Genomic DNA, 27,676 nt, shown 5'->3' with positions numbered 1-27,676 from the left:
CCACCCTGTTGTATGTGAAAGAGAGATTCCGGAAGTTCCATTTATCCGGAAACAACCGTGAAATAGAACCGGACAGACACGAAAATTCGTTCCCCACTTTGTCATACTCAGTTTGCTGAATGGATTGGTAGCAGATAAAGTGAAGTGGAATGAAAAAAAAGGCCAAAATATAAATAAAAAGGGGGTTCATCACTGGTGTGGAGGTGAGTGAAATATGGATTCGGGGGAGCTTGCTTTATTGGCAAACTCTGAATCATTTTGTTTTACGGTGGGTTCCGTTATTTATGGTTGTTGTTTTTGTTACAACGAGGCGAGTGGAGAGAATTGCTGGCTGATGGAGCGACAATTTTAACGTTATTTTCGTATTGGATTTTTGGGGACTCTTGGAGAATGCTGATGCTTGTTGGGGTTGTGTAAGATTCGGGAGGGAGTTGGGAAAGGTGGAGCAGAACGGTGGGATTTGAGGAAATTTATAGGCTCTTGTAGCTTATGAAAAAGGCTGCAAAATGACTCAAGACTTTTTAGATTTCACTCTGCCGATGTCGAGTTATAGATGATTGAAAATTATTGCACACGCCTGAGACGAAATTTTCGACGGAAACACTGTTTATTGGCTATATCTGACTAAAAATTATGCGATTTGAATAAATTTTTAGGTTTTCATAGCTTATGAAAATGGCTTTAAAATGACTCAAGACTTTTTAGATTTCACTCTGCCGATCTCGAGTTATCAAAGTTTGAAAATTATCGCGCACACCTAGGAAGACGTGTTTGAACGGGAAAATGTTGGTTGATTATTTTATTTTTGGCGGAGTTGTGCATACTCCCATTTTTTATGCAATGCTAAATATCCTTATCTTTGTAGGAGACAAAGGTCAACGTTTTATGTATAAGGGTAGAATAGTCGCAGAAATGTGTGAATTATTCGGCTTCCCCGAGACATCTCCTTGAAGCGAGAAAATACGATTATGCTAATGCACAGTGAGAAGCGGTACTATCACCACCTCAGACGTGAATACCACTTATCGGGTGGGGGAAAATACGGGGTATAAAGAAACATTGATGCTGAGAGGCTTGGGGCAATCAGCGACATTGGATGTGGGATTGGTTTTTATCATCGGTATTCACCGGATTTTACGTTTTTTTTTTTCGATGCTTTGCAGAGGGAGATGTCTTCGCTTTTATCCTTTGATGAGAAAAACCAGACGTCAAAGACGTTCTTGTCATTCAGGAGAGGCTCTCTGTAGTGTCATCCCTTTGTAGATTATCCGTTCTTTTGTCCTTAGGTACACACTCCATCAATTCCGGGAATTTTAGGAAAATGTTGCTGTCGAGTATCGTTGAGCTATTGTATTTTAGTCTCTTGTAGAGAAATATTTTGATGCATCGGGGGAGTCTTTGAGACGATGATTAATTCAGTTGGAAATATTCAAGGCCGATTGATCTGCATGATTGCTAGTGATGATGCTCTTGAATCAATCTGCCCGATTGTTTTTGAGCCTCGAATCGAAGATATTTTTATTCAAGAGCATCCTTTCTTGTTTCAAAACAATATTCTTCTCGTGTCTCAGATATTTTTTTAGGGCGTTAGAAGAGTTCGTTGCTGCAACGTCAGTTTGACGTTGCGATAGCCAATTGCGGTTACATGTCATGCATTTGGTGCTTTATGTTATTATTACACATATTTGATTGTCTCGAACTCCATAACAATGTGGCATTATTATTTTCACCTGCAATCAACCCCTGGAAAGCCCAAAGAAAGCCCTGGAAACGGGCCAAGAAATCAAACAACAAAGGCTCCCACTATTTTCAGAGATTTTCATCATAACAAACTCGGGGAAAATTGATAGCGTGACAGCTGGCTTAACTCCATTGTCCCCCCCAGGAGTCACCGGGTGTTTTTCTTTGTTTACTTCCGTGAGTGGACCCAAGCAGCCGCGGATAATGTGTCCACACGGGCTGGAATGAGTTCAAGTGATTCATGAATCGAGGGGGTCGGCCGGGGGGNGGGGGGGGGGGGGGGGGGGGGTCGAGCGCCCGATCGAATTCTTGGTACTAGTACCCTTTTAACCTGAAACGTGAAGAGGCCGTCGGCATGCCTTTTACCACTATGTTTACACATTTCTCCACTAAATTCAGCAGTTATCGAGTGCAAATGGGGGGGCTTTGTAGCTCAGCACCCGGGGGAATTTCGCGGCAATGAGGTGCAACCGATTCTTTCATCACCCAATTGCATTACCGTTGCACTCAATGGGGTCGTTGCAGACCCCACACCGCAAAAACTCAAAAATCTCAATTTTCATTTTACCGTGAGAAGTCCTCAATCGCCAATATCTCGAGAACTGCAGAGTAAAAATCAACGATTTCTTTTTCAATTTCGAGGTATTTTTTCAGTCTTGAAAATGAGACGTGACTCGCCTGAATTGGACCGTGCAGTCCGCGGATATTCGCGATCGAAGATAGCCGGAAAATAATAGCACCTCTCTATTTCGTGATTGAAGTTGTTAACGATGAGGCAGAATGGGTCAAATTTTGTGGAATTTGATGGTGCTTTTTGCAGGGGCCACGGGAGCGTGATCAACTCCATCAAAATTCCATCCACCAATTTTATTTTTCCCATTTAGCTTCATCAATAACGCGACATGTAAATTCAATTTCATTTTACAAATGATTTAGTTTCACCTCAAAAGAGTTCATCTCGACAATCGAAATGCAAATGCCACAAATGATCGTCAGTGTGGCGTACAACCAAGTCCAAATGTAAAACGGTACAATATAAATCCCCCCCCCCCGATCCCATCGGTGTACTTTCCATATTTTTTTATTCCTTTCATTTCGCTGTTTTATTTTTTTTTTATTTTCAACTGCACTGGTTACGCGCTACGAACTATCGGGATGGCTAATGGAGCGGAGTGACGGGATTTGCATGATACTGGACAACAGTGCCCCTGCCTACCCGTAACGCCGTGTTACACAAAATGTCAATTGGAAATGAAAATGAAAAAATTCAAGAATACCTGATGAAAGCTAAACGAGAGAGAACAAAATTGAACTGCACGCTTTGTTGATTCTTTATTATCTGGAAATCGAGGGGGGGACAATCGAGTGAAAAAATTTTGCATTGAATTTAGAAAAAAAATAGCCCATTTTGGCCCAGTATTTTTACAAAAATCACAGAATTTAAAAATTCACTCAAATTCCTCAAATTATTTTTCCTTTATTTCTTGATATATAAATGGGGCAGAACGGCTGGATTTTTTTTGTTTCGTTACGGTCATTATCAACTTCCTCCTCCAGAAAAAAAACAGTCCATTTTGCCTCAGTATTTTTACTACAATCATCACAGAATTTAAAAATTCTATTAAATTATTTTCATGATTTTTCCTTTATTTCTTTATAAATTAATGGGGCAGAATGGCAGAATATTTTTTTTTCATTTCATTGGGGTCATTATTGACTCCACCCCTCACAATCATACCTAAAAAAATTGAAATGTAAATCCGCAAACTCATTTCGTCCCAAATATTTATCAATGTTTTTCATTTTCCTTTCCAAATACCAATTCAGAGTACCGCGAAAATCCCCTGAATATTCACTCGTGAATACGGAAAATATTCCGGTGCACGGGCAGGCTACCGCCCAGTGGTGTATATGGTGTCTCAGTTATATGTAAATGTTTTAAGGTACCTCTGGTGAGTTTTGGAGGATGAGAGGGAGTTCTAGCAGATTAAGCCCGGAAGATCGTGCTGTGCATGAATCGCACATGGCACTAGGCGTCACAGGGACATAGGTCGTCTTCGAACCCTCCCCCTCCCCGCAAACCTCCTCCGAAAGGCTATATACACCCTCAGTTATAGTCCTCAGTCCTCCGGACGAAAGTGGAATTTCTGAGGATCGCATAAACGTGCGCCGAATATGATTTCTAACATCCCTGGGGTTGGGAATAATACCATAACACTCGGTTGTGAATTTTGTTCGAGGTTTGGTAATTTTCCTATGATACTGCGGGCGAAAATGCAACGCTGTTAAAAATTTCAAGACAATCAAATATGCGTCATCCTATTCTAAAAAGAACATACGGCGTAAGCTGTAGCGTAACGGTCATTCCTCGAATTTCATTGGTCGAACATTCGGATGCCATATTTAGGGTCTTTTCGGGGGGAAAGTCGACTTTCGCCAAAATCGAATTTTTCCGCCGAGTGAAAGTCGATTCTGTATTTTCTGGCCCGCCTAATGCCACTGAGACCCTCACTTGCCCCAGAAATGCAGAAATAAAAATTTTTTTTTTTCAGCCGGAGTCAAAGTGCCATATTTAGGCTTTTTTCGGGGGGAAAGTCGACTTTCGCCAAAATCGAATTTTTCCGCCGAGTGAAAGTCGATTCTGTATTTTCTGGCCCGCCTAATGTCACTGAGACCCTCACTTGCCCCAGAAATGCATAAATAAAAAAATTTTTTTACACGAGGAACTGTACCCAGTCCCGTCAGTCTTTTTCATAAGTTGCTCTGGATTCATAAAAGGGGTTATCAAGCAATAAGAAATTATTTGAACACATATCCGTAAACATGAGCCTTTAAAATTTTGTAATTCAAGGCTTGGACCAAGCCTTGACGCTAAGCATTGTTTTCAACCCTTATGTACTAAGTCTAAAACGAGGTTATCATTTTGGGGCTGAAGGAGTGCTGATCCAAGGCTGAGCTCCAGCCCTGGTTGAGCATTCCCAAGCCTTGCTCCAGGACTTGATGAGTCCTGTTTCTATCGTCAATGCCTACCTGGGATAGCATGTTCTTGAATATAAATATCTTTCACTTGTCAAAAACAATCGGACAGATTGTTTCAAGAAATTTCACCCGGAAATCATGGAATACGAATTATGACGAACAACTCCAACAGAATCAATCGTCTCAAAGATTTCCTTCCATCCCCACCTCAATTCTCGTCCGAATTTCCCGTGGCACCTCAAATATCCGCTCCCCCCACATCCGTCACAATTCTAAATTCCCCACCGCCTCATTACAAATCCACCAAATTCCGGGAAATTAATCCTCCATTTGATGTCTACGTCCAGTGGCAACAGGAATTGATCCCTCGTCATATCCGACAGTGCGATTAATTTGGCCGCAGTACCGTCCCCAGCCCCCGTACCTCACAATTTCAATATCAGTTATGGTCCGGGTGCATTAATCACCGATAAAGTCACCCAACCCATTGATGCACCAATCCCCATCTTTGGTAATGCAACCACCGCTGCAGGTTGCAAAGTTTTTTTTTTCCTCTTCTCTTTCATCTTTTTGTATAAAATTTTTTCCATTCCATTGTGGGGGCCTCTTTTCGTTATGGTCAACACACGTGCTCCTTGTGCTTCTTATTTCCGTCGACAAAGAGAGAATGCCGAACGCTCCTTTTATAGAGCACCAAGTATCTCGCCGACAGTGCACAATGCCCCCCTCAGTCCTAGTGTACGCACGATAAGAATTCATATTTTATCGTTTTAAATGATTCAACGAATTAATACCACCGCTGAATATCTCCATGAATTAATTTTAATGTTGAGGATTTACTGGTGTACAATATACCTCGTTATTGTTATTCCTCGCCGGGGGTAAATATCATTATCTCGGGGGGATGGAGATATCCCTCGTTATCCCGGGGATAACAAGCGTGAGTAAGAATCAACAGTGAATATTCGCCCCCTCCCCCCACGGGAGATGGAAAAATGTGAAGTTGGCACTTGTCATCTTTTTATTCTTTTTTTTTTCGGGACGAAATTAATTACTCCCTCACGTCACTGAATTTCTACTTTGCTGGAGCGCGTTTAATCGAGTGTCTGACGTGTAAAGTGGCGGAAATTGAGACGAGTTAACTAATTCACGAGTGCAACAAGTCTTGAGTTGTTCAAAATAGGATGGTATTTTTGGTTTAGCGTTATTTCAATTGATTCACTGTATTGGGAATGGAATTATGGAATTGGAGGATGCATATTATTTTCGTGGGTCTTCTTATCGCGTCTATTTCAGGATTACATTGAAGTCATTCTAACCTAAAAAGTTATCGCTCAATATTGTCTTTAATTCTGACCGATTCACCACTGTTTCACACTTTTTCTCACACATGACAATTTATTTGATGTCATTGGTTGAATTCAATTGGAAAACTTGAAACAGTAATCACTGATTATCACGTGATGTTGTTGAACACGTGCAAACGTTGCCCAACGTTGAGATCGAGACTGACTAGCTCGTGCAACTCCCGAACATGACCGATGTCAGGCGGAAACGTACGAGAATATGAAGAGTGAGAAAAATTCTGGAGCACCACTGGAAAAATTCCCCGACGGTCCAATAAAATTTCATTAGTCTCCAAGATTTAACAATGGGCCACCCACAATTTTCCCCGGATTCAGCGACAAAATTCACAGACCCGGAATTTTTCTTGCGCTTCATTTGAAAAATTGACGAATTTTTCCTCTCAATTCTCTATTGAGACAATCACTCAAAATGACCCAAGTTCGTTGGTGAATTCCCATTCCATATTTTTCCCCTGTGAAATGAAGAAATCCACCGGTAAATGAAGATAATTTAAAGAGTGAAGAATTATTTCTCATCTTATACTCGAAACGAAAAATAACTTTACTTTTTCTTTTTTCATTGTTGATTGATAATTCTGTTTACCATAAAAAATTCCCATAATTGCGATGATAAACATCATTACAATTTCATTGACACCAGGACCCAATCTTACAAACGCAACTGGCGCATTTTCCCGTACGCAAATAGAAATCCTTTTCCGTCAAGAGTGGGATGTAAAAATATCGGAAGTAAATATATACAAAGTGAGAGAAACGTGACTGTGATTATTTACCATGGGGTAGAAAATAGGTGGTAGCGATACGGTAGTTGAACTTGATGCTTGGAAAAGAGTTCTTGTTGGAAAAATAAGATGAGAGAGGGATTTGCCCGCACCGACGATTGGAATTGGCAGCGGTAGGTGTTGTATTTAGTCGTTAAATACTGGAACTGTTGTTTTCAACGTTGCGGTTAGCCACAACATTTCAGTGACACAGATATTGTTACGTCGCTGTGACCTTTTGGGTTATTGTTTCCAATACTCGCGAGTAGATTTTGCCGTGAAAATTTTTGTTAGTACGGATGTAACAATGGGAAATGTTTCATTGAGTGGGTGTTGAAGTCGTAATATTTTTGAGACGATTATTAATTCAGTCCATTCAAAATTCATTGATCTGGAAGCTAATGTGGACTCTCTCATCATAATATTCCATAATTTCAGTATGAAATTGTACGGCATGATTTCTGGTGATGACGATCAAGAATATTTACCGTCTCCCCTCCGCCCCTCATGAATGATGATCCTCTGATGGAATTTGTATTGACCAGAAAATTTGTTCTGATATGCCCCCCCCCCGCACAGCCCACGGTAATCCGATAGAATGTCGGATGCACTTACGTTCTAATACTTCCAACATTCTTTTGAACTTTCATCCAGCATCTCCCGCCCCGGATTTATTACATTCACCTGGAGAAGTTTTCAACTTCTCCCCCAGAATTTTTCCTCCGTGCCTGCCCCAGATACCCAACTCCATAGTCATTCCTCACTCGTTATATCCCCACATATCAACTAAATTAATGGTTAACCCGATTTTTGTTGCAGCAAAATTATCTCATGAGGTTTGGCTACTTGCCGCAGAGCGATTTGGAGACTGGCAATCTGAGGACTGATGATCAGTTGAGGGATGCCATAAAGAATCTTCAGGTTAGTCCGAATAAGGCATTCAAACTAAACCTTTTTGCACCAATAATTCGAAACAGATTTTTTTTAAAACGAATTTTCGTTTAAAAAAATAGCTTTTGCATTAAAAAATCTGAATTCATTTTAGAAAAAAAAAATTCTCTGATGCATTTCCCACACTTCTTAAAAATTATCGAACCCAAACCATTTTTTCTCAAAAATTCAAACCAAATCCTTTAAAGAACAATTTTTATTGAAAAAAAAAATTTTCGATCAAAATTTTGCCATTTTTTGGCGGGAAAAATGGAATAAAATTAGTTTATTCATGCAATCTCTGCACTTCTAAAAAAATGATCGAACCTAAACCCTTTTGCCCCCAGTAATTCCCACCAAATCCCTTCAAAACGAAATCCGGACTTTAAAAAATGGCTTTTCCACTTGAAAAATCGCCAATTTTTTTCTGAAAAAAAAATATGAAATCAATTTTCCCATAAAGTTTCCGCACTATCGATCGGTCTAACGGACCCCATCATGAATAACAATAATACCAACGTATTCTTATTGACACGAAGATATTCGATTTCACGTCTCCCAAGAAACCGAATTACGCATAAAATATGAGAGGATAAGTGAAGCCTCGGAATTTTCCCGATGCACCTATCATCATCGTACCATCTCCAAGTTGATGGAATAGGTAGTGAAAATGCCGATATATGGCTACCATATAGGCGTCAATGTTCCATTGGGAACTGATCTCACGTGCACCTTTAGAGAGAGACTCCCCCCCCCCACTCTCCCCCTCTGAGACCTCTCTTTTCTGAAACGTTGGTCGGAGACGATGGGATTTGCATGAAAATCGAGCTCGTCAACGACCCAAGGAGTCGCTCCAGCGGAATGATAAAGAGATAGGGGAGTAGAGTGAGATGGCTATACAGATGAATGGATGAAATACAGATCTTTCCTATACTACCAAATGGAAAAATATACGGAGCCACGGAATACGTAAATAAGTGTCACTAGGATCTCGTTATTCCGAATAAGTAACACGTGAAATTGTATGATAATATTTGGATGGAAAACATCTGTTGAGAATTTAATTTTCGAGACTCGTGTGTTTTGTGTTGAAAATTTTATTGACATTTTTTTTGTGGTATTGTCGGTTGGTAATTGGGTTTAGCGTTGGTTGAATTGATGGGATCTATTGTGAATGGGGATTGGGGGTTTGATGGTGAATGGAAGCATTGTGGCAGTCAAATCTGATTGTTACTATTTTTTGGGTGAGGATTACTAAATTTGGAATCGGGAGATTTTTCCCGATACGATGTTATTTGGACCGAGTTCGATCGTGGGAGTGATAAAATTTATTTTGAAAGCAATAGTCGGGGAAAGGTTGAAGATTTTTATGTCGGAACAATGTTGGCTGTCAGCATTGATGTAATGTTGGCTGCCAATGTCGGAATATTGTTGACTGCCAGCATTGATGCAATGTTGGCTGCTAATGTTGAAGCAATGTCGGCTGAAAATATTGCGACGATGTTGGAATAATGTTGGCTGATAATGCCGGAAAAATGTTGACTGCCAGCATTAATTCAATGTTGGCTGAAAATATTGCGACAATGTCGGCTAAAAATATTGTGACAATGTTGGAATAATGTTGACTGATAATCTCGAAACAATGTTGGCTGTTAATGTTGATACAATGTCGGCTGAAAATATTGCGACAATGTTGAAACAATGTTGGCGGATAATGTCGGAACAATGTCGACTGCCAGCATTGATGTAATGTCGGCTGAAAATATTGCGGCAATGTCGGCTGACGCCATTGTAACAATGTGGACTTCAATAAATCGTTGAATTGAAAATCCGCCGTCATAGAAATTCCATTCACAATAAAACTGCCAATTTATTATCAAAAATCCATCAACTATGCTCTGACGAAAGCAATTTCCCACTTGTTATTATCGCGTCCCAATATTTTTTTATCATTTCGCCTCTCATTCAAAGTGATTGTTTACACCACAAACTTCGGTATTTAATATACGTCAACGTGAATCTTCAGCAACTCCACCATCCTCCCCATAAGATACTATAATTACCCTCGAAAATTGTTGACGTTTATGAAAGTTAAATTGAGACGTTGAAGTTACCATATCCGAAACGTGTTTGACTTGACAAAACTTTGCAGAGTAACGGTGGAATAGCAGTGACTGGGGAGATAGACGAGGCGACGAAGAAACTAATGAGATCACGTAGGTGCGGTTTATCGGACATGCCAGATCCGCGATATCGTAGATCAAGACACAAGAGATTCACCATTCACGGGCAGCCCTGGCCGCACAAGAACCTCACCTGGAGGTAAGTCATATTTTTTTCTCTTTTTCACGTTAAGTTTTTGCATTTCATTTTGGTTATTGGTATTGGCGTGCGCGACTGGATGAGCATTTTTGGCAGATGTTCGCGGGGTCTCTGACCAACGAATGCCGTTGACATTGCTGGTAGACTGCCAGGGACACTTGGCACACACCGGGTTGCACTTCCTTTTGGGAATCATTGCCATTGTTACTTTTACGCTCATCGCTTTCTCATTCTCTCACGTGCGTTTAATTATCAATTTGCATGGGTTTTATCGTCTGGGACGCCAGGTAAAAAACCCTCCGGAGCCTGATCGGAAAATGAAAATACAATACCGTTGCCAATGTCGAGACAATCGAATATGCATGAGAATAATATAAAGCACCAAATTCATGAGATGTGACCGCAATATCAAAATAACAGCCCCTTTGAGTATCTCTTTGTCTATCACAATGAAATTATCAAATATTATAGAGTCCAAATTTCAATATCTCATCTGAATTGATCATCATCTCAAAGAGTCTGGATGCACTAAAAATAGGCTGACGCGCTAATCATCTCGGTCGAAAGCTATCAGTTTTTTTCCACCCGCCTGTCGAGTGGGGTCATTATCAACCCCACATCGGGTGAGATATACCCTCTCACCCCATTAATTACTGATATTCAAACTACGAATTCCGTGGCATCAGCTTTGACGCTGGGAAAAGAGCGTTCTCAACGTTCAAGGAACTCTGGAAAATTGTAAAACATAAAAGTAAGTAACGAGAAGCGAGTTCATATAAAAGCTCGTAAAAAGTTTTTTCTCATTTCTGGGAAGGGGGAGCAAGGTATATATGGCCTTACAAGTGGGATGAAAATTTTTCCTGTCGGGACAGAGGAATAATAAAAAATATATAGAAAGAGGGACTGAGCTCCCCTAGCGGCACAGAGGAGCCGGAGCTTTCTAGTTTCATTCGAAGATCCCCACCCCCGTCTACTCTCATAAATAATCAAAAAGATTCGCATGAAAAATTCGGAACTGTCCCACGAATTTTCAACTCATCTCATAAATTTTTTATAAACATGCGTCTCTTGTTCTTCATGAAATGGGGTCTTCCCCTTTCTTTGTTGCCTTGCCGGTGGTAAGAGCCCTTCTTTTACCGACGAAATGAGAAAGAAAGCGTGTTCGGTCGATAAGAAGGTGAATTTCCTATTTTATCGACTTGAGTTTTTGTCTCGTCGGTAAAATAGGCATCTGGTGATTGATCGATCGGGCAGGTGGCGCTGTCTAGCGGCGAGTGCTAGAGGCAATGGGTAATTCCATATTCGAATGACTGGAAATCATTAGGAGAGGAATTAGAGCGAACGGAGTGATTTCATCTCGCCCGAGGGGAGAATAATGAATTTCTATCTCATTCGTACTCTTTTGTCATTTTTATCAGTGGTTTTGAGACTTTTTTCTCCTGTTGTTCCTCGAGTACCTGGGGTATCTCTGAATTAAGGATGGATTAAGACAGCGGAAAATTAGCCCTCAGGCAGGAAAATTGCGAGAATAAAGGGGCTAATGAATGCACTTTTTGGTGAGATGTTTTTTTTTGAACTTTGTGGGCGGGTCTTTGTTGGATTTTTAGGTCTCGTTGGGGTTGAGTAGGGGAGGGAAATTGTGTTTCTAGGGGGTTCGCGGAATTATCCATTTTTTGAATAATTCAATTTTTGAAAAATGAGTCGATTTTTTATTTTATAATGTTTAGGGAGTATCGGGAATGGTGGGGCAGAACGGTGCGATTCGAATGAATTCGTAGGTTTTTTGGAGTTATAAAAATGTTTTAAATTGACTCTAAATTTTTTAGATTTCACTCTGTCGATGTCGATTTATCGATGATCCTAAATTATCGCTGACAAAAAAAACCGTTTTTCGCAAATTTTATTTTCACCGAAATAATAATTTTTTTTTTTTCCACGGTACATATGCCAGACTTTTCAAAGCAACCAATTGCAATCCCCTCCTCCCTTAATACCCCCCAAGTACCAAAGAAACCCTTTGATTTTAAATATAACTTTTATCCCAAATAATTGGGGTCACGAGAGAAGAAGAAAGAAGCTGAATAAGTTCCAAGAACTTTTGAGATTTTATCACAAAAATCCTTCGGCAGTGGCATCCGCCACCACGAATTGACTTTTTGAATCCCCCTATTTCCCCTCCTTCCTCCCCTCTCCCTTCTCCTCACCACTTCGAATGCTCGTGGAAAACGAGAAGGCAAACAAGACGCGGAAAGTGGTCGCCTCTTTGTCACCCCAAGTGGAAAGAGAAGTCGATGGGGTTTCGCTGTGAAAAAGTCGAAAAGAAAAGCCCTGTTCACCCAATGGAAATGGATTCGCTAATTTTTTTTTTCCTCCCTCAACCGTTGAAACTGAAACGAAAAAGAAGAACGAGTAAAATAAACTTTATTCTCATTCCTTTGTTTCACACAAGCTCAGGTGCGGTTGTCGCGGGGTATCGGATGTCCCGGGAGTTGTGGAAATTGAAGGAAAAATGTTGGAAATATTTTTTTTTTTTGGACCGTGGAGACTTTTATCAGTCGTTCCATTAGCCATTTTGTCATTCTCGAAAAATTCAGTCTTTTGTTATTGCAAATTTTTTTTTTATTGTACATGGATTTTTTAAATTCTTTGGGATGACGCACCAACAATTTTCCACAGAATCCACATCAAAATTCACAGATCCAGAATTTTTTTAGGTTTTTATTGAAAAAAATTGTCAGACTAGTCATAAAAGATATTAGAAAAATTGTCCAGTATTTGCAAGAACTTATGCACTGACCTGTCAATTATGTACATGCATATTTAATCCTTATGTAAATATGTATGTAAAGGAGCTCTCCTCTAAATGGATCTTAATAAGGAGTCTCTATCTTAAAAAAAAAAAAAAAAAAAAAAAAAAAAAAAAAAAAAAAAAAAAAAAAAAAAAAAAAAAAAAAAAAAAAAAAAAAAAAAAAAAAAAAAAAAAAAAAAAAAAAAAAAAAAAAAAAAAAAAAAAAAAAAAAAAAAAAAAAAAAAAAAAAAAAAAAAAAAAAAAAAAAAAAAAAAAAAAAAAAAAAAAAAAAAAAAAAAAAAAAAAAAAAAAAAAAAAAAAAAAAAAAAAAAAAAAAAAAAAAAAAAAAAAAAAAAAAAAAAAAAAAAAAAAAAAAAAAAAAAAAAAAAAAAAAAAAAAAAAAAAAAAAAAAAAAAAAAAAAAAAAAAAAAAAAAAAAAAAAAAAAAAAAAAAAAAAAAAAAAAAAAAAAAAAAAAAAAAAAAAAAAAAAAAAAAAAAAAAAAAAAAAAAAAAAAAAAAAAAAAAAAAAAAAAAAAAAAAAAAAAAAAAAAAAAAAAAAAAAAAAAAAAAAAAAAAAAAAAAAAAAAAAAAAAAAAAAAAAAAAAAAAAAAAAAAAAAAAAAAAAAAAAAAAAAAAAAAAAAAAAAAAAAAAAAAAACCGTAGAACGCCAAATATTCCGTGAGCTCCTTTCCGTCGTCAAATCGACGCATTTTAACATGATACAACCTCTCCATCACTCTACCCACCCCCTCAAATTATTAATGAATAACCCCTCGCAAATGTTGGCAAAACCGAAAAATAAACTGCCTGGCAAAATGGTTTTCCGCACCAGTAGAAATGATGAAAAATGCACGGATGAATATTTTGATAACCCCGCATTAATAAAGAAAAGTGCCAGATGAATCTGATGAACATGAGTGGTTGCCACACACATACACAAACCGTCATGATACTGTATGCGATTTCATTTGGCTGAGTAATTTTCCATTCCCGTTTTACATACACGGGGCGTTGTTGGTAATACCGATATACACCATTTTGCTACATATCATTCTGATAATTCTAGTGCGGAAGGTTACATTTTGCGTGGTTAAACAGAGGGCAGGCAAGGGAGTGTGCGATGGCGGATCGATAAATAATAAACACGAGTAGTTTTCGGTTTACTAGGGAATCCACAATTACGTTTATTAGTTTGTGGGGAGGATGTTGGTAATGTTAGCAGGCCTTTATCAGATCCTTTTAATTTAATTCTATGGGTAATTGAATGGTCTTTTAATCCTAATGTCGGCGAGGATTATTATTTTTATCAATTTGTTCAATTATTACTATCGATACACAAGCTAACAACCAAGTTTGATAAAAGTTTAAGGCACCAAATGCATGACATATAACCGCAATATAAAAATAACAGTCTCTTTGAGTATCTCTTTGTCTATCGCAACGTCAAACGGACGTTGCAGCAACGATCTCTTCCAACGCCCTAAAAAAATATCTGAGCCTCGAGAAAAATATTGTTTTGAAACAAGAAAGGGTGTTGAATTGAAATATCAACTTCATACTGAAATTATGAAAAATATGATATTGAGAGTGTCCACAATATCATGCTTGAAAACATTACTCGTCTCGTACAAATTAGATATACAATTACTCCATTATCTCCTCATTTAATTCCCCCGAAAACCATCACAATAGCGACTAAACTCAATTTTTCCCTTTTCTTGTTGTTAATTCACGTATTAACTAGTTGTAACTCATCCGAGCAATTCAAATGGTACCTCCCAGTACTTCAGGTTCAGTAGTTGTTGGAAGGAAAAGCTGTACGCCTGGCACAGCAGCGCGGAATACCCCATTATCCGTAACTCTGCGTTACGCTCTCTCCTCGGAAACGAAGTTTCGATCGCTCCATCCTCCTCACCTCCCCCTCTCCCTCCTTCTGTTGCTGTACATGGCGAGCTTTACCTCGGTACTATAATGCTGGAATACTAAATATTAGCGAACATAATGGCTTCCACGTGATCCCATCGAATAATTGGAGAGAGGGATTCCTAGGAAAAAAAAAAAAGAATTGAAACGAGAATTCTATAATAAAATTTATTCTGTTCCCGGGCTTTTTTCCTCTTCCATTGTAATGAGAAATCTCTGGTCTTATTAAATTCTTTTGTTCAATTGAATTACTTCAGTTTCCATGATCATTGCGATGAGGATTGTTTGAGAAAAAAAAATCTTATTAAAATTCCCTCTTCAATTTCTCGAATTATTATTTTTTCTTACATCCGCAAACATTCGCATTTACTTTCTTCTGTATTGGATGCTTTCGAGATTGACGGCCCCGGGTTCATCCTTTTAATCGATAGCTCGGAAAATGTAGTATAGAATTTTAAAAAAAGCGACCGTTTTACCTCATAACTTTCAATGTAATTTCAGAAAAACGATTTTCAGTGAAAAATTTTTTTTTGCGATTTTCGCAGTAGTTAATGGGGCCAAATGGGCCATCTTTTCCTCAATTTCTTCNTTTTTTTTTTTTTTTTTTTTTTTTTTTTTTTTTTTTTTTTTTTTTTTTTTTTTTTTTTTTTTTTTTTCAAATAACGTTTTTAGAATTTTCCCCGTAGTTAACGGGCAAACTGTGTAATTTTTGTCAAGTTGATGATTATACTCCCCATTAGTTCAATGGGGTCACCAACGACCCCAATTCCCTCTTTGCCCCCCTGAATATAAATTTTTTTTTCAATTTTTCTCTTGAAAATCCAAAGTTTTTTTTTTTTTTATAACAGTCAATACGACAAATTGACACCCCCTTCGTTGCTCCTGGTATGATTGGCCAGTATAGTACGCCCTGCTCGATCTCTCGTTTACGACAAAGCACCCAGCCTCGTCTGTCATGGCGACGCCATTGTCTTCCGGTTTGTTTGCATTACCCAACTACCTCCACAAGCCTCCACTCCAATTCACCCCTTTAGCCACCCCCTCCGAGGGGATGGGGGTGGGGGATTGCGCCTCTTCCTATAATATATCTTGCTCTATCACGCTCCTCTTGAGTTTCCACTGGCTTCCCGAACTCGATCACTCTCGATTCTCTGTCCCCCAGCCCCCCTTCGCCCCCTGGTATAGTCCTCGCAGAGCTCTCAGCATTTCAGTCCACTCAATCATTTCCATTCCTCTTCGACATTCACTCGAACATATCTCGGATTTTCACCATTATCAATGATTCCAATAATTTCATCAGATATTCATGACATCTCATTCTGTTGTAGGAGTGTTTTTTTTTTTTTTTTAGATTTTATTCTGCTGTCGCGGGCTCGGGGTTTTTTGTTCGATTCCAGGGGAGGGATTGTGTGGGGAGAATGGAGAGCCCTGGGAGGAATTTATTGGCAGTTGATTGAGAGATGTACGAGATCTTTTTTTTTTTTTTTTAATGTACGAGATCTCTAAAACACTAGAAAATTTCTGGGTCTGTGGATTATCCGCCAATTGCGTAGTCACTATTCACAACAGACTAGATTGGTTTTAATAATGTTAACTAGATTAGACTTGGAATTGGTAGAACCGAGATATCGATGTTTTCCTGGATTTCCACTAATATTAAAATTTAATATGATTGTGGTAGAGTGACAGTAGTGGTTACGCGGGTAGCTGAAGAAAGAATACGCTAGGCGGAATAAATTGGCTTGAAAAAACGTCATCGGATTTTTCATTAAAGGAAACAAAATTATCAATCATTCGCCTAAAATCCAGACTCCTTCAGATGGGCGTTTTCAGCTATTTTTTCCCAATACATGCGACAACGGCTTATCAACACACTAGAGAACTGCCAGACCCTGTGTCGCTTATCATCATGCATCTGGACAATTTCCAATTTTTATTCCACATTTATCAGCATCCCCGAATGGCATTGGGGGGGAACTGGACAGATGGGCGGTACCAATTGCTGATAAATAGCAGAACAAATCAATGATGAGAACATATTTTACAATTTCACCAATGGGGGGTACAATGTGACCCCATTTAATGGCCAGGAAAATTGAAAAAAAAAAAACGTTTCAACAAAATTTTCTAGAAAAAAAAATTTTTTTTTTAACGAAAAACAAAATTTTTTGTCAATTCCAATATTATGGGGGCAAAACGGGTCATATTTTCATCGATGTCGGTACACTCCTCCCCCCCACCCCCACCCATGTACATAAACATCGGGAGCATTTTTGTTGAAAAAGTTTTAGCTTTATTCCGAATTAATATTTCCCCCTGACGTACTTCACAATCATTTTATTTTCGCTTAAAGTCCATATGAGTTGGTCATCTCAGAATCCAATCGAGTGCCATTGGAGTCAATTGCTGGGAATGACAAAGTGCAGTCGAATAACAAAACTAAAACTCAATACAGAGATGAGAATAAAAAGGCTGAAGCATTGAAAAAGAAAAAAAAGCCCGGTATATTTCCTGGGACGTTCATTTGTCGATTGAAATTCAAAGTTGAAACTTAATTCCACTTTTCTACCCGACGTGGAGGGAATAATCAACGACCGGTGTGTATTGCAGCTGAATGTTCCGTGATGATAGTAAATAAAATTATCGTCTGATTTTTCATGGCGGAAATGGTCTGGCGCCCGTGCGTGGATAAGATTTAATATCAACATATTTTTGTATTCATCGTTTTTTTTTTATGAGCGGGAGAAAATAATGCGGCGCAATTTTCCACTGTTGATTGGTGGTTCTGGATTGAATTATTTAAATTGATCTAGTGTATTGTGAATGGGGATTATGAAATTGAAGGATACATATCATTTCGATGGGTTTTTTATCGCCTCTATTTCAGGATTACATTGAAGTCATTCTAACCTGAAAATTCATCACTGAATAGTGTCTTTAATTCTGACCGATTCGCCACTGTACTGAAAAAATTCCCCGACAGCCCAATAAAATTTCATTAGTCTCCAAAATTTAACAATGGGCCACCCACAATTTTCCCCGGAGTCAGCGACAAAATTCACAGACCCAGAATTTTTTTTGCGCTTCATTTGAAAAATTGACGAATTTTTTCACTCAATTCGCTATTGAGACAATCACTCAAAATGACCCAAGGTTGTTGGTGAATTCCTATTCCATATTCTTCGCGTGTGAAATGAAGGAATCCACCGGCAAATGAAAATAATTCAGTAGCGAAGCGGTAAACCGGGTTAAGTCGATTTTTACTATTGGCTAGTTTTTGACGAATATCTCGGAATCTAAAAGAGATAGAAAGATTTTTGTCATGACATTTTTTGTAGAGCCAATAGAGCGTTATGAAAAAAGTCGTACGAAAAATTTTGCTATCTCTCTTAGATTCCGAGATATTCAGCAAAAACTAGCTAATAGTCAAAATCGACTTAACTCGGTTTACCGCTTCACTACTGAATTCAAAGAATGAAAAATCATTTCTTATCAATCATTATTGATTATGAGTGGTAAACTGAATTACCATTAACCCAATGGAATTTCATTAATTCTCAAGATTTACCAACGCAGCTCCAGCAATTTTCCCTGCAATCAGCGACAAACTCCCTGAACTGAGACAATTTTTCCCCCATAATTCACGTGTGAAATGTAAGAATTCACCGGCGAATGAAAATAATCCAAAGAATGAAGAATCATATCTCATCCCCTTAACTCTGACATTAAATAAGGTCGTGACAACATTCAGGCATCTCGTCTCAAGTGTCCTCGAGTATCCCCAGACACCTCCTGCGGTTGTAACCGCCATACACATGACAACGCAAAAAAATAAAAGTGAAAGATGAAAAAACGAGAACCCCGAGATGAAATAGCCATGAGTGGAGACAGAGTGTAAAGGGCTTCTTTTTTTTTTCGTTTTTTTTTTTTACGGTACAAAAGGGAGGGGTTACAACGCACACTGGCTCGCATGAATTTCACTAATGGGGGGGTGGGAGGGATGCGCGCGCATATTTTACCACCACCCGCTACTGACGGACAATAGGGGACTACCCGTGGCAATTTCTACTTTAGTTGCCCCGTGCGTTCCGTACTGTTCGCATTTTCATGTCCCTGTCTCAATATTTGTGTTTATTATCGTAATCTCGGGGGCAAGATCTCCGAGAATCACCGACATGGGGGCAGAACACACGATGGCAAGTAGAAATTTAATTTTTATTATAATTTTTTTTTATTTTTTAATGCATCAAAAAAATTTTTTGACGCATTTTTTTCAAAATTTCTTCTTAAATTTAATTCAAATTTTTTGAATTGAAAAAATTATTCTTGGATGGGTGAAGGGTTTTGTGGTGCACCTGAATTTTTTTTTAAATTTTTTTTTATTGCCAGAAATAAGGAAAAAAAATAGAAAAATGTGTTGGAAAATAATTTCGAAATAAAATACCATTCTTTTGACCTGGAATTTCTCGGGATACAATGATGCAAAGTTGATCTTTTTTCTTTCATTTTCAAGCTTGGAAAAATATCTTTGAAATGGCGGCAAGTTTTTCAAATTTCACTCAGCCAATTCCGCGATATTCCTTTCTGAGTACATACTCTCACAATTTCTCACAATTTTTTTTATTCTGATTGAAAAAAAAAATCATCTCAATTGAAAATTTAGGACTTTCTATAATTTTTAAATATGTCACGAACCACCTAATGCATCTGCAGTAACAAAAAATTTACAATTTTGTAATCCCTAGAAATATTTTTTTTCAACTGAAAGTGTCTCCAAAAAGATTCTGAAAAAATCCATAAAAACAACATTTTTTAACATCAAATATCTCCGGATCCAATGATGCAAATTCCCCTATTTTTTTTCCTTTTTAACCCTGAAAAAATAACTTCAAAATGGCGTCAAATTGTTCACATTTCCCTCGACCAATCTCGCGACATTCCTCTCTGAGGACGTGTACTCACAATTTGTTTTATTCCGATTGAAAAAAAAAATTATCTTCTCAATTGAAAATTCAAGTTTCTACAACTTCCAAAAAATGTGGAGGACTACTCGATGCATCTGCAACACTAAAAAATCTACAATTTTTAAATCTCCAAAAATATTTTCAAAAAAGCTGAAAAGGTGTCCCCAAAAATCATTCCAAAGAAAATCCATAACACCAACATTTTTATCATCAAATATCTCCGGTCTCAACGACGCAAATTCACCAATTCTTTTTCCATTTTCACCCCTGAAAAAAAGTCTTCAAAATGGCGTCAAATTTTGTAAATTTCCCTCAGCCGATCCCGCGATATTTCCCATTAAACTCCCACCGAATTTTAATTTCCCCGAAATTCTGCCGGATTTTCACTAATTAGTTCTATTAACATCAATTGATTAATTACCGAAGTAATCACTCCCCCATTGACAACTTCCCCACCCCGATAATAACAATCACTACCGATGGACTCGCCAGTAATAACCAACGCCAACTGAATGTGATTTTATTGAATAAACTAGCCGAGAAACTTTGGAAACCAAACGCGTGATATCCACCAACAGACGATTGACTTCCTCAACTTAACGTCTGACTATCTCACGTCAATATAAACGCCAGCAGCATTCCATGTATTCAGTATCAAACTGGGGTACATATGTACCACATTTTAAGGGCTCTCAGGGTAAATAGGAAATTCCATTGTATCGTGAGAGATTGCTTGCCGTTTGTATTTCAGTTGGAATCTGCATTTCGTGCATTTTCCCTTGTTCCAACTGTTTACATTGCAACACCCCTCACCCCTTCTTCTTGTTCCGATCCACCCCTTACCTCTCCCCCTGCCCCCCACCCCCACTCCTGCCAGTCCACCTTGAAGGGGGTATTTTTCATGAGGTTCTTATCAATGCTCTTTATGCCAGAATTTTTTAGTCCCTCGCGCTCTTTAATATTTATCAGCACTCTCGCACTTGCTGCTGCTGCTGCTACGGGGAACAAAGAATTTTTATGGAGATCATCGTATCGAATGGCGGCGGAAATTTAACATGAATTTTTTGAAAAGTCGATTTTTTTGGATTTTGGAAAAATTATGGGGGCAAAATGGGTGGATTTTTCGTGTTTTGAATTTTTCGAGTAGTTTGTTAGACATGAAATTTAAAAAATCACCCATTTTGCCCCGTTACTCACTGAGAAAATGATTTAAACAAATAATTTTTGATTTTCGAAATTACTTTTTTAATTAGGGGGGCAAAATGGGTAGTTTTTTTGTTTCTTTCTCAATTTTTTGAATTGTTTGAATTTAAGATGACACGAAAAAAAAATTGTCCATTTTGCCCCATTATTCACTCAGAAAAACAATTTTTAAAAATGATTTTTGACTTTTTAAATGATTCTTTAAAAATTATGGGGGCAAAATGGGTATTTTTTCGTGTTTTGAATTTTTCGAATATTCTGAAAACTCAAGGCGTAAAATTATTCTCAATTTCAATTTTTCCAGAAAAAAAAGTGAACAGAAATTTTTTTAATTAAAAAATTACAACTTTTTGACATTTTCAACGAGTTTTCGAGCATTTTAAGAATTTAAATGAAAATAAGAAAATTGTGAGTGTTTATTTCAAATTTTCAGAATCATCTTCAATATTTCTAAGTGAGACTGTAAAATTTTCAACAATTTTTTAAATTTCATCAAAAAGAGAAAATTTCAAAAGGCTGCATTTTAAGAAACTATAGAGTGAAAGCTTTAATTACAGAGATCAATCCGGGATCGGTTTAATTAAAACTCGGGGTTTCATACAGAAGTATAAAAGGGAGCGGGGGTGGGGAGGGATGGAGGATGGGGTTTTGGAGTAACGAGAGATTGCCTGACTCCTCTCAAAGACTTACGAAGAGTATCGAGAGCGATAATGGTGAAATGGAATCGAGGATTTTCCGGGGGGAGTGGGTAGATTCCCGGGGTTAACTATTTGTTCCACTGAACCAGAAGATCCTCTCCACAATTCTTAGCGACAAACAACAGGAATCAATTCACAACACAAATATTCCATCAAACCCTCAAAAAATATCCCCTTCAATCGCGAATATCTCCCGAACAAACGATCCGAAATTTCCAGTTTTTTTTCGTTTTGAAGCTCAAAAAAATATCTTGAAAATGAAAATAAAATCGTCGTTTTTCACTCTGCCAATCACGAGATATTTACGATCAAAGAATATCTGTTTCACCCAACTCTCTCCTATAAAGATTAATGATGTCCAATATCTGTTCTCTCAGAGAGAAATTTCTAATTATTGTCCAGTGTATATCCACCTCAGCCCCGTTCCTCGGAAGACGTATTACGCAATTATCCAAGAAACCGTCGGGAGAATATAACCAGCCCCTGGCCCTCTTGCCCCCTCGCTGGCATTACACGGGGCCAGCGTTTCCTCGGGAATATAACCGTCCCCCAAGAGTAACACGACTTACGACTTGTAATAACGTATTCCGTGCCATTTGACGACAAACGCGATCGTGACCTCACTGTTGCCGACAAACCATCACTCCTCCTCCACCCCCTTACCCTCCATTGGGTCCATTTAATGGAAAATAACAGAGAGACAGCGGAATAAATCTTTTTAATAGATTGAATGGCCGAATGAAATTGCCGTAAACTGTATTTTTATTGAAAAATAGAGTTTTCTTTGCAGCGTTACGACGAAATTCACCGGTGGACCGAGGGAGCCGAAGGGCGGTAAAATTTCCAATCAATTTCACTGCTGAGGAAGCTATTTACCCAGATTTTCCCCGGAGATATCGAGAAAAAAATGAAGATGACATTTTTTTTTATTTTTTTGTTTTTGCGATTAGTTGAGAACTACAGCAGCAATTGGATCTTTTTTTTTTTCAGTTCACGGTGACATTTACCGGGCTTTCGGATGGAAAAAGTTTCGTGACAATCCGGCGAGCGGTTCTCGGGGTAATGACATTTTTTGGGGATTAGGGGGATAATGGAATGGAGTCATACACTCGTGTTTGAGAAATTGTCTTACGAGTTTAATGGTCGGAGGGGGTAGGACTCGTCGCGCATGGCCACTGGACTAAATACCGGGTAATTGGACTGATGAAACGATTAGTGGGTCTCTGTGTTCGTCTCGCAGGGGGGTAATGAATACGGGTGTGGACATTGTTTCGGGCTGTTTGAATTTATGAATTCATTCGCGAGGGAACTCCGTGAGAAATTCAGGGGGCATTATCTGCATTACTGCAGTGCAAGCGTCCGGGATATTTTTGAGGCGATGATTAATTCAGTGGGGGATCTGTCCGATTATTTTTGAGCCTCGAATCAAAGATATTTCTATTCAAGAATATCCTTTCTTGTTTCAAAACAATTTTCTTCTCGAGTCTCAGATATTTTTTAGGGCGTTGGAAGAGTCCGTTGCTGCTGTGTGATATTGTATTACTGCTGATTGAATGGTCAGACAAAGAGATACTCAAAGGGACTGTTATTTTAATATTGCAGTTGTATTTCACACATTTGGTGTTTTGGCTTTACACTACTCTCATGCAGTTTTCATTGCCTTGAAATTTGTAACGATCATATAAAGTCTACAAAGTTTGAAAAAGTCACCGTTTTATCGTTAATAAATCCCCTCGTGTCGTTAGGAAAACGGCCAAAGAATACGGAAACAATTTAATTTTCCCGAAATAAATTTGCGGAAGAAAAAAAATGGAGCAAACGTCGATTCCAATAAAACTTTCATACACAATCCTCGTCCCCTCCGTATGCCATTCCGAATGTCGAATGACTTCTGCCGGCATTTGAATTCACAGTACACGCGTTTACGTGACTTTACCATGCCGTGACGTTCCTCCAAAGTGAATCTGCAATCCAAAAGAGAAGAAAAGCCCGGAAAAAAAAACAGTAAAAAATATTCGACAAAAAGAACATGTTCCAAATCTAGATAAGGAGATTAAACCCCCGCCCCTCACCCCAATCGACGACTAAAAAAATAGACTCTCTCCAATTACGCGAAATTGATGGGCCGGTCTGATCAATTTTAATTAATTTCTCCTCGAGTACTCCATCTATTTTTTTCAATTAAGAGAGCGAGATAGTGCGGATTGAGTAAAAATCTTTGGCCTGTTGATTAAACTTTTTAATTGAATTTCTCGTCGTTCAATAGTAAAAATTAGTAAAAAAATAAAGCGTTTTTAACACTTTTGAAAATTATTCTTTCGTCCGTGCATTTTACACTGTTTTGTCCGTTAAAAATTACCATGTTAAATCGTAAAAAATGAGTTTCACATCGCAAACGTTCGGTTAAAATAAATCAAATCAAATTTCATGTTTTTCGGGTTCAAGCCTCGATTACTATGTTTACACAGCAATTTTTTAATGAAATGTCGTCATTACAATGCCTCGACAGCAAACAAAGCCACCGCATTCCGCAGAAAACGAAAGATCATCGAGTTTTAATGAATCGCGTAAACACGTCTGATCGCCATGTACCTGTACCACTAAAAATCATCAGTCCGTCTCCCTCGCGCCAGCATTGAAACTCGTGTAACCGAAAACTACTGCCTCCAGTATTTCCGGATCGATATTTTGCGGTCTCGTTTCCGCGACAACGTTGTAATAACTATAATTATCACAGCTGGGAATAGTAGTGGTAAGAATTATAATACAGAGAAACTCGAGGAATATTCTCCTAAACTGTTTTGTTATACGATCCAATGATAATTCAACTTCTTGGAATCCAATGCTATGAATTATTCAATGTTATTTAATTAAACATTCCACTCCATCCACAACCATTCTTACCCCACGGGGAAAACAATTACAATGAGAACGGAAAAGGGAAGAGGTGGAATTCGCTTAGAAAGATGAATTCAACGAAAAACTTTGCAAAATGTTTTATATCTCCTGAACCAACGGTGCGATTTTGATGAATCAAGTCTCATTTTAAAGCTATCAAGGAAACCTTCAGAATGGCGTCAGTTTTTTTCCATTTCACTCTGCCACAGCTGAGATATTAACAATTGAAAAACCTCAATTTTCCTTTTCGTTTCTGAAATTTTCAAATGTAATTATCTCCACAACAAGTGATTCTACAAAAAAATATCACAGAACTTTTTTTGTGAGAAATTTCGTGCTCTCCAAAAAAGGTCTCTTGACATTTTCCCTTAAAATCAGCCATTATCATGATAATCAACGAATTAACAAAAAAAAATTATTGACAGTTGAATTTTCCGTTTTGTACGTTCAATTGACGTCAATTATTCCCGAAAATTTGATTTCCATCATTTGTTTGGGCGCCGACAGGGCGATGAGGGGTGGGGGAGAACGTGTAACACACATTGAGCTCTAACCCAACGAGAATGACGGTGTCAAAGCGTTTGACACGGCACGTAGAGAACATTGACGCTTTCAGGTAGGTCGTTTTGCCGCCTGTAAATTGATTGGCACAGCTACTATCCTGCGACACTCCCCCATTTTGTCCAACGGTTCACGGAAGATTCAATCCCCCAAGCCACTCTACACTTTTGGCTAATGCCGTAGACAGACGTGACAGAGACTGCAATGAGGTGAGAAGGGTACAGGGGGCAGGTTGTGTCGTTATTCCACCGCGATCGAATTAAATTGAAAGCCCTCGCAGTGAGGGTCACGTTCGTGTGCCTGTCTTTGACTCGGTTTTAGCACGACCCCGGGTAAAGGCAGCCCTCTGACAAGCCCCTACAAGGCTCTCAAGTAATTAGGTCGGGCCCTAGTGGAGCAATCGACGTGTTCATCTGCGCTGAGAGAATTTAAATTATCGCTTTTTTTTAGGGGGGTGGCATGAGGGGGTGAGGATTCATGAATTTCGGTGTGAATGATCGAGGAGAAGGCGTGCGCGATATTTTTCAGTCGTTGATAACTATACATCGGCAGAGTGAAATGAAAAAAATTTAGAGTCATTTTAAAGCCTTTTTCATAAGCTGTAAAAACCTACAAATTTATTCAAATCGCGTCATTTTTGGTCAGATCAGATCAATGAGCTGTTTTCCGTCTAGAAGCTTCTTCTCAGACGTAAGCGATAATTTTCAATCTTGAATAACTTGGCATTGGTAGAGTGAAATCATAAAAAATTTCCGCCATTTTGAAGCTTTATTCACAACCTTCGAAAATCGCTCAATTTATTTAAACCGCACCCTTCTACCCCACTTTTCCCGAGCCCCTCCCTAATCTTACAGAATCCCAACAAGCGTCAGGATTCCTTCATTCTCCCTGAAAATAACCTGTATCTATTATTGTTGTTTCAGATATCAGATATCAGTTGGGATGAACTAAATTTATTGTTGTTAGTCGTGAACAGTTGTCCAGTTCGTTGAAAATGAAATAATCAAGCAACAGTTTCTCCGTCCAAAAGCTTTTTCGTAGGCGTGCGCCATAATTTTCACTCTTCGATAACTTTACATCGGCAGAGTGAACTCAAAAAAATTTAGAGTCATTTTAAAGCCTTTCTCATACGCCGTAAAAACCTACAAAATTATTCAAATCCCGTCATTTTCGGTCAGAACAGATCAAGGAAGAGGTCTTCGTCTGAAAGCTTCCTCTCAGGAGCAAGCGTTAATTATCAGTCTCCAGTAACTGGACCTCAATAGTTTGAAATATAAAAAATTTGGGCCACTTGGGACTCTCCCAAATACACTCAAATCACCTCGTTCTGCCCCACTTCTCCGGCCTCCCTCCCGAACATCGCAAAATCACAATCATCATTTCACCCATCCGCGCGAAAACTCGCAACAACTAATCCAATCTCGATCCCCATTCACACCACATCAATTGCTCCAAAACTACCACCGTCCTCATAATTCAGTCCAAACGAGTCAAATTGCTCCCCCCACCCCAATTAAACCCCCTCAATATTTCAAGAAATAATTGGACAAAACCGCCAATTTTGTGCCGGTTCATCCCTGAATATCGAGCCCCTCCGCCTACTTAACGTGCAAGAAAAATATGGAGGAGAGGAGTTTAATGATCATTCAATGTGTCCTAACTAATGAGTTTCCCCCGTGAAACTCGTAAATAACTGGATACCGCTAATTGGATAGGTATGCAACCGTCCGCCCGGGGGTGACGGGGGGCAGCAGCGGGTGGGGGGTTGCAACAAGGTTAGGGAACAGTCACGCAAGAGTTTCAAGAGAGGCCCCATAATCGAACAAAGCACGTTAATTCCATTCTCTCCTGATAGAGCGAGCGAAAAAAAGGGATTAAAAAAAAATTGAATCAACATTTGAAAATAGTTTTATTCAAATTTATACAGCCCACGAATTTTTTTTTATCGTTCACACAGGTAACGGGAAATGTCAACGATATTTGCATGTGTGTTCTGGCCCCCTTTGTGTCTCTTCCAAAATAATACTCACAGTGGAAGCGAAAATGGTCGATTCACCAATTGAAACAAAAAAATTAATTTTTTCTTTTTAATTAATTGTTTGGTATTTCTTTTTCATTGTTGAGCCTGTTTTGTCCCATACTTTTTGATAAAATCCCGCTGAGAAATTGCGGATTCGTTTTTTTTCGAGATTTCAGACCTCCAATTTTCCCCCTCAATTACCAAATAACCACCGGGGCAACATGGGTTTATTTTTTTTCCCTCAGATGGCAAATTTTGTCACCTTGAAAACGAAACAAAATGCGTTACGATTGACTCAGCAGTTCTCGAGATATGAATTATTTTGTCAAGGACGGATGATGAATGCACCAGTTGATCAATTAGTCCCTTTCATCGTGATATCCAAATTATCACAGACCGGACGTTTACACAACTCCAAACAACCATTTACCCCCTTCATTTGCTCACTGTACATGCCCCATAACTGAGGATCCATAATGGCCGGAGACGACGGGGGGTGCGGGGGGGGGGGGGGGGAGGCGG

The 27,676-nt window shown here is 38.5% G+C and overlaps 1 protein-coding gene across 5 annotated transcripts in view; it reads left to right on the top strand.

Moving 5' to 3' along the window:
• Positions 1-27,676, top strand: part of LOC107037425 (matrix metalloproteinase-2) — a 114,259-nt gene that overhangs the window by 38,454 nt on the left and 48,129 nt on the right. For 3 of the 5 annotated variants that reach the window (XM_015255979.1, XM_015255978.1, XM_015255980.1), the window contains 2 exons: positions 7,667-7,768; positions 9,930-10,099. In XM_015255979.1, coding sequence (XP_015111465.1) covers positions 7,667-7,768; positions 9,930-10,099 — 272 coding nt within the window. Of the gene's footprint in view, positions 1-6,545; positions 6,562-6,965; positions 6,982-7,666; positions 7,769-9,929; positions 10,100-27,676 lie in introns of those variants that run through there. The other 2 variants (XM_029126059.1, XM_029126060.1) reach the window with 2 other exon arrangements.

This window comes from Diachasma alloeum, unplaced genomic scaffold, assembly GCF_001412515.2.
Source record: "Diachasma alloeum isolate Michigan unplaced genomic scaffold, Dall2.0 Dall_scaffold_00219, whole genome shotgun sequence".
NCBI lineage: Eukaryota > Metazoa > Arthropoda > Insecta > Hymenoptera > Braconidae > Diachasma > Diachasma alloeum.
Note: the sequence above shows the minus strand (reverse complement) of the source record. Positions and strands in the feature narration are given on the sequence as shown.